The sequence below is a fragment of the Acanthochromis polyacanthus genome, chromosome 1 (assembly GCF_021347895.1).
Source record: "Acanthochromis polyacanthus isolate Apoly-LR-REF ecotype Palm Island chromosome 1, KAUST_Apoly_ChrSc, whole genome shotgun sequence".
Lineage (NCBI taxonomy): Eukaryota > Metazoa > Chordata > Actinopteri > Pomacentridae > Acanthochromis > Acanthochromis polyacanthus.
In genome coordinates, this window is record NC_067113.1 from 6,454,486 (window position 1) to 6,462,516 (window position 8,031).

The 8,031-nt window shown below is 40.7% G+C and overlaps 1 protein-coding gene across 1 annotated transcript; it reads left to right on the forward strand.

Annotated features, from left to right (window-relative positions):
- The first annotated feature begins 3,140 nt into the window (after nucleotides 1–3,140).
- LOC110967579 (potassium voltage-gated channel subfamily S member 3-like) lies at nucleotides 3,141–6,536 on the forward strand. The gene has a single exon (XM_022217238.2). The coding sequence runs from the start codon at nucleotides 3,304–3,306 to the stop codon at nucleotides 4,630–4,632; it is 1,329 nt and encodes a 442-aa protein (XP_022072930.2). The 5' UTR covers nucleotides 3,141–3,303; the 3' UTR covers nucleotides 4,633–6,536.
- Nucleotides 6,537–8,031: the final 1,495 nt, after the last annotated feature.

Here is an 8,031-nt window from a genome sequence, read left to right on the forward strand (position 1 = left end):
CACCCATGCCACGACGCATTCCGCTATACCCTGCACTCCGTTCACCATCTCCTGCACGCCGCTTCCTGGACTCGAGCTCCCCTTTGGACTATTTACCCGTTTCCCTGCCCTCGCCACGTTCTCTCCATCTGCTCCCACCATTCTGCCCGCTTCCGCCTTCCACACCCTGGACACTCCGTGAGTCTCCCTTCCCCGTAATTTAGTTTTGTTTTATGTTTAGTTTAACTTGGCTTTCGGGTCCGCCCTTAGTTTAGTTTTGTTTAGTTTACCTTACTACTCCCCACTATTTCCCTTCGGCTTTCTTTATTCAGCGTTTTCTGTTCGTATATATATTCTTATTTTTTCATTAAATCATTATTTAATCTCACCCACCTATCTGTGCCTGCTGCTTGGGTTCTTTCCACCCGCATTCGTGACATATTCTTGCTGGAATGGTGGATTTTAATGGAATATCTATATTGGGGTACAGAGGAACATTTCCAGCAACCATCACTCCTGTGTTCTGTGTGTGTGGGAAAAAAAAAAAAAATATATATATATATATATAGATATATTTTATACAAATAATATATATAGTGTCATATCACCTGCAGTTTCAACAGTCTTTTGCCATTGCTGTCAGAGAATGACAGCAATGTAATTGAAAAAGTCATTGTGTTAAAAGATCTTTCCCAGTCTGTGTTCTGTTCTACACATTTTAGAAATGTTTCCATTATTAGGGTATGGACGGAACCACTAGTTCTACTGGTCCACTGATATTACTGATGTTCATAATGACTCGTTAAGTGAGCCACAACAGCAGTATTTCTAATGACTTTGTTATTGGTCACGTGAATCAATGATCACTTTATCTCGGCTTGGATGGTTTGTTGGAACTTGATGAGGAGTTGCAGTGTTTCATTCACTAAAGTTATAAAAGATGCCCTTTTGTATTAGTGCCCTCCTGTCTGCAGTTCAGTTTTTAGAACACCTCATCCATCCCGTCTCACTCTTTGAGCTGTATGTCCACTGACTATCCAAAGATTACCAATACATAAATGTTTGAATGAGCATGTCTGTGGTCCGTAGTCACCACTTTTCTTTGGGATCAACAAGCCTTTGTAATGTGTTGTTTTCCATTTTGTCCATTACTTAAACCTAGAGTCTATACAATTGTGTTATCTCTACAGACATTACCAGTGAAAAGTTTGGGGTCACCCAGACAATTTCATGTCTTCCATGAAAACTCACACTTTTATCCATGTGTTAACATAACTGCACAAGGGTTTTCTAATCATCAATGAGCCTTTCAACACCATTAGCTAACACAATGTAGCATCAGAACACAGGAGTGATGGTTGCTGGAAATGTTCCTCTGTACCCCTATGGAGATATTCCATTAAACATCAGCTGTTTTCATCTAGAATAGTCATTTACCACATTAACAATGTCTACACTGGATTTCTGAATAAGATAATGTTATCTTCATTGAAAAAATTTTTTTTTTCTTTTAAAAATAAGGACATTTCTAAGTGACCCCAAACTTTTAATCGGTAGTATATACACAGTCTATCTAAGTTTTTTTAAAACTGCATCCACAAGCTTCATTACATCAAACCAAGTAAGCAAAACTAAGGGATTCAAATTGTCTTGAAAACTTCTGATCTTCAGTCAATATTTGTGCTGAATAGCAAACATACTCTCTCCCTCAATTAGTCTTCATATTATGACAGACAACTATAGTTTTTAACTGGATGTAAAGGTAATAATAAATATGAGTGACTTTCTACCTCCCTCCTTTATGCTGGTTGTTATATTTCAAGTGCACTGGAGAACAAAAAGAGTATAAAAAAAATCAAAACTGCCCTTCAATCCCTCACAAGCATAATGAAAGGCTCAATAAGAGCAGGGGACTAATGAACTGAGGAAACACGATCATAAATAAATGCAACACCAGAAGCAGCATAAGTCAAAATTCAGAATGGCAAAATAAGAAAATAATCAAAGAGTGAAGCACTGAGAGACAGATTAAAATAGACAACAAATTATAATGAAATTAATGTACGAAAATTGGCAAAATTAAAAATGTAACAAGAATACTGATAGATAAATAATAACTTCCAACTTATCCTCTATGGTCCATCTGATTTCGGACAAAAAGCAGCACAACCACACACACAATCTGCACTAGAAAAAACAATCAGCCCTTAAAGAATGATGGCAGCACTTAACCTAAAAGACTATTATATTTTTACACTGATTCATGTGGCGCACCTGGAGCTCTGGTGCGACATTACGCATTAGACTTCCCCACTGTGGAGATGACGCGCCAACCTGTGCGCCGCTGCGTCCCACCCTGCGCAGGATCCATCCACCGCAGGCTGCACTCTGATCCACTGTTCACTCCGGACTGAGCACAACACAACAGCACATGGCCAGGTAAGCTGCTGCACTCGGTTCTCTCAGTTTGTGGGTCAGTGAGATGTGTGAACAGGAAATATTCTCTTACCGGGTCAGTATGTTGTCAGTATTTGTGTTTCCCAGGGTCAGTTTCATTTGCGCGCAAGATTTCAACACAGTACTTTTTCTTTTGTCCTGTCATGAAGTTGTGTTTAGAGTTGGAGGCACTCTTATTGCTGCAGAAACGTGTCAAATCTGACCTTGTCCTGCCATTCACTGCTCTCTGAAACGCTATATTACTGTGCATAATGTAACACAATACGAGGAAGACAGAGCTGCATGTGCGTTTTAGAGGAGCAAGCAGGAGTGACAGCAGGTATTGACTTTTGGTCTGACACTGAATCCCCTGTTTGAATGTAATATACTGGCCACATCTTACCACATTAAACATCTTATCGGTTAATAATAATTAGCAGTTTATCTTTATGTAGTCTAATTTGATTAAGTAAGCTTGTTGTCCCTCTGTTAAGGTTCATTTTTGTTGTCTGCTTTAAAGAGTATAGTACTATTGTCAGCTCTGTGCAGATCTATCCAATATGCAGTGCTTTTAGAATGTATAGTAGAATGTATAGTACATGTAACTTGGGGCACAAATGTCACAAAATCAATTTTTTCACGTCGAATGGAAACATTTTATCGTCACGCTGTAACTATAAAGTGCTGAGACAGTGATGTTGACAGTCCATTACAGGGTGTCACCGAAACCCAGATGGAACCCGATACTCCATGGCACCGATGTAACACTCTTCAATGTGATCAAATGACATACAAGAAAGTGTGAGGTGAGTTAATTACAGTGTGTTTGTGTGCAGACAGCGACACATCTGAGATTTGCACCGGGGATCAGTGAGCTGCAGCTTCACCATGGTGTATGGTCAGGTCCTTCACCAGCCTCAGGACTGCTTCATTAACGTCAACGTCGGAGGCTTCAAACAGCGAATGGACCAAACGGTTCTGAAACGGTTCCCTCAGACACGCCTCGGTCGTCTTCTGTGTTGCAGCTCCAAAGAAGCCATCCTGGAACTTTGTGATGACTTCAGTCCCTCTGACATGGAGTACTACTTTGACCGTAGCCCCAGTTTTTTCTGTTATGTTCTCAACTTTTATCTCACAGGGAAAATCCACCTGGTGGATGGGCTGTGTGTAGTCTCATTTTTCCAAGAGATTGAGTATTGGGGCATCAAGGAGCGTCACCTGGACTTCTGCTGCAGCAACAAATTCCATGAGCTGATGGAGCTTGCTGATAATCAGCACTGGGATCAGATGAGCGATGAGATGCAGCTCCACAGTTTGGGCTCTTCTGTTGAAGAGCTGTCGGTTTTGGAGGATGACGCAGAAATGTTTGAGGGCACCTGGTGTGCAAATGTCCGCAGGAGTGTTTGGATTCACCTCGAGAATCCAGGTTTCTCAACTCCAGCCAAAGTGATGGCTGTAGCATCCCTCAGTGTGGTCATCATCTCCATTGTAGCCATGTGTGTGCACAGCATGCCAGACTTCCATCAGGTGGACCTCGATGAAAAAGAGATTGAAAATCCAGTACTGACTTTCTTTGAGAACCTCTGTGTCCTCTTCTTCTCTGCTGAGTTTATTCTTCGTTTGGTTGTTGCACCATCAGCCAAGAAGTTCTTGAGCAGCCCTCTGAACATTATTGACTTATTGTCAATTCTGCCCTTCTATGTCACTTTAGTCTGTGATATGATGAATGAGGATGACAGCACAGACCTGGAGAATGTTGGCAAAGTGGCACAGATCTTGAGATTGATGCGAGTGTTTCGAATTTTTAAGCTGGCTCGTCATTCAGCCGGCCTTCGCTCTCTTGGTGCCACGCTGAGACACAGCTCTCGTGAAGTGGGGCTGCTGGTGCTTTTCTTGTCTGTGGGAATTTCTATGTTTTCTGCTCTCATTTACTTTGTAGAGAAAGAAACCGAAGAGTCAGAGCTGCAGACCATGCCTATTGGCTGGTGGTGGGCCACCATCAGCATGACCACAGTAGGCTACGGGGACACATTCCCAGTTACCTTAGCTGGGAAGCTGATAGGAACTCTGTGCATCATCTGTGGACTGCTGATTGTGGCTCTGCCCATTACTAACATCTTCAACAAGTTCTCTAAATTCTATCAGAAGCAAAGACACTTAGATTTGAAGAGAAACAAAACTGAACCCTCTTCAGCTTGTGGTCAACAGGTTGACTGATTGATATGGTTTTTCCAGGACCGATACTAAATATTAGTAATTAAAGAGACTCATAACTCATAGTTGGAACCGAAACATATTTGCAGTAAAACGTCTGCGTAGAATCTCATTCATCCAGGTCCTAGTAATCCTCTGATCTGGATGACTACAAGTGAGGCCACTTACTGTCAATTGAAATTCTTAGGATTTGCAGTAAAAACTAAAATCTTGGTGTCAACATGTAAAATACCTAAAACTCCAGTGCAAACCTTCACTAAAATGTCTTTATTTATTCATGTTCTACATATGTTTAATTTAAACAGAGCTTTTTAACTTTTGTTCTGTAGCATTATTCATGAAACTACTCATGACATCAAATTGCGTTGTGGGCGGGACAGAGAGAGACATCAGACATCAAATAGGACATTTTAAAAATAATTGTTTTTAGCAGGAATTGCTTTTAAATAGAATGATACTATTAATCAGAAAACTGTTGAATATCTGCTCCAATAAGCCAAGTCGACCCCGACTGTGTTCTTCAGAGTACCAGGACACAGCGCAAGAACTTTTAACCCCACAAACTCATTCATCAGTCACATCCACTGGGAGGATTAGCAGACACATGGAGCTTTCAAGTGACGGTGAATCAGGATTGGGTTTGGTTCACCATTTTCTATGAGCAAGGTGAAAAAGTTAGCTGCCAAATAAACTGCATGAAAGTGACCTAAATAAATGATTGGAAGTAAGTTTTGTCTTGTTTTTTTTTTTTTTAAATTTTGAATGAATAAAATACTCCTCTATTCTATAAAATTATAGAAATTCACTAAAAATATTCATCATGAGACATTAATTCTAAAGCATTTCACCAATAACCAGCAGGGCAAAGATACTCAATGTGGTATCACTGAGGACATAGAAAACCAAGATTTAGAAACTATAAATTTCTGCTATTACGGCTTTAAATAATAAACAAATCAGCTGCATAGTAAAATCCATTTAAACATAGATCACATTAGCCACTATTTGCTGCTAATCATAGCAGACCAAGCATGACATTGTTGTGTTCTATTGCTTCTAATGAAAACGTTCCATTTCTAAGGGGGAAAATATCTTTTAGGTAATAATTTCAACACAAAAAAATTCAGCAATTTATTTCACCTAATTACTCTGCCAAGGAACGTGCTGGTCTGTCTGTCTGTCTGTCTGTTAGCAACATTACTCCAAAACGAATGAACGGATTTGGATGAAATTTTCAGGGAAGGTCAAAAATGACACAAGGACCAAGTGATTAGATTTTGGCTATGATGTGGCTTATAGTCTGGATCTATGGATTTGTTTAAAATTTCTGTGTCATTGCGAGATAGCAGCACAGCATCACTGTAACTATGACAACAAGTATGTTAACCGCCTGCTAGCGATCACATGATTGCAAATCCACCACTGTGGTCCTGTCAGGACTTATCCGTCAGAAATGATACAAGGAACAATTGATAAAATTGTGGTCGTATTTCCAAAAACACGAATTGTTCAAAGATTTCGTCCATTGGAAATCATACGACTGATCAGTCTTGGCGGAGTACTGTGCTCTCTGATTGTTTGATTGCTGCTGCCAACTCTAACAGTATGCTGGACATGACACAGCATTATGCATTTGTTAGTGTCCTTAGTATCAGCTATACTGCACCAGTCACTCTCTGCTATTGATCTGTGTCTCTGTGGTATTTTGTTTCAAAATGCTTTTAATTGCTTAAGTCAGTGAGAAGCCTCCTGCTGTGTGCAGGGTCATCAGTGTAATGAGCTTTTCATCAATGTGCCTGGGTCAAGAATCAATAATCATCCTTAGAAGGTGCTGAATTCACAATCCATCCCACGATACGTATCGATAGTCTTTAAACAGAGAAGAATAAAGCTGACAATAAACCTTCTGTGTCAGGTTTGTGGTATTATTGTTTCCAGGATTTACTTTTCCTCCATTCAGCTGATAGATCTGTCTCATTTCTGCAAACTTTGGATTGTGCTGGATTTAATCCTCTCCCTCTTGCCGCAGTCACCTTCATCAACATTATGTATGTGCGGTGTATCTGTGTTTTCTCTTCCCCAGATAAGAACGTACCAATCAATAAAAACAGGTCAAACATCTGAGCTGCCCTCCAAAGGGCAGGACAGCTGATTTTAGTCCAAATCATGGCCTCTAACAGAATGTCTGAAGTGGTGATCTGTAGTCAGATTAGTGTCACAGGCTGCTGACAGCATTTTCAGTGCAGCCGTCAGCTGCCAGGGAATTTCTAAGTAGATTGTGGCTTCGGCACTTCAATAAATGTTCACATCAGCACACAGGGACATGGTCACCTTTTCTGCTTGGCTTCCTCCTCCTGCGGCTTTGCTTCACGCTTAAAGTCACACAGTATTGCGCTCTGATTTAGTTCATTGCTTCAGTCTTTCTGACTGAACGTCACTGTCAGCAATATCTGTGATCATCTCAGCACTGAAGGTCAGCCCGGTGATTCTCTACGGGGTCACTCTAATCACCTAAAAACTCTAAAAGCTTGCACATTCCACTGACCCACATGAGATTGATATTATTGACAGGATTCACATTAACTGCTAGCATGCAGGGAAGATAACACGCCAAAAAAAAGGCCATAGGAGGAAAAGTTGCTGCATTGTAGAAACGAGAGGGAGACCGGGCTTAGTTCTGATAATTAAACTATATCTGAGCACTGTCAAGCTACTTAACTGGGTGCTGGTGATAATGATAATTCTGAATAGTGAGTGATGAGCACACTGTTGGAGCCAGTAGCCACATTTCTGAAATATGCAGCTCTAGAGCCAGAAACACCTGCAGAACGTTTCAGGGAGACAGAGGACAGAGAGGACAAACACCAACTACAGGACAGAGAGGACACAAAGGTAATAACAGGATGTAGTGGCATAAATGTATGGAGAGTGAAAGAGAGAAGAGGAGAGGAGCAGTGCATCATGGGAGGACCCCCAGCAGCCTGAGCCTATAGCAGTATAGCCAGCCAAAAGTTACTGAAAGGTCGACTCATTTGAATAAGAGGGAAAATAGCCTATATTAAAATATGGATGTAGCCACTGTGACGTCACCTGTTGGTTTTCAGATTGCTGTTTTGAAGCCTCAAGTCTGTAATTTAGTCGTTGACATCTTGGTCTTTTGAAAAAGTGAGGGATGTGGTAGTGACCTGTCACAGCCTGATACCGCCCTAAAACACTCCCTGATGTCTTGTATATTTACTCCAAATTCAAACCATAATGTACTAAATAAACATCACACCATTCCGAGGGTGACTTGAAACTAGTGTTTGAGACTAAAAACTCATCAGGAAAATGTTTACTGAGGTAACAAATCAAGTGAGAGGTAGAATTTTCTCATTTCTATTTTTGCAAACAGAGGCTGGC

Bases quoted from the DNA above. Each gene is read 5' to 3' on its own strand.
- LOC110967579 (XM_022217238.2), top strand. From the start codon at position 3,304: ATGGTGTATGGTCAGGTCCTTCACCAGCCTCAGGACTGCTTCATTAAC.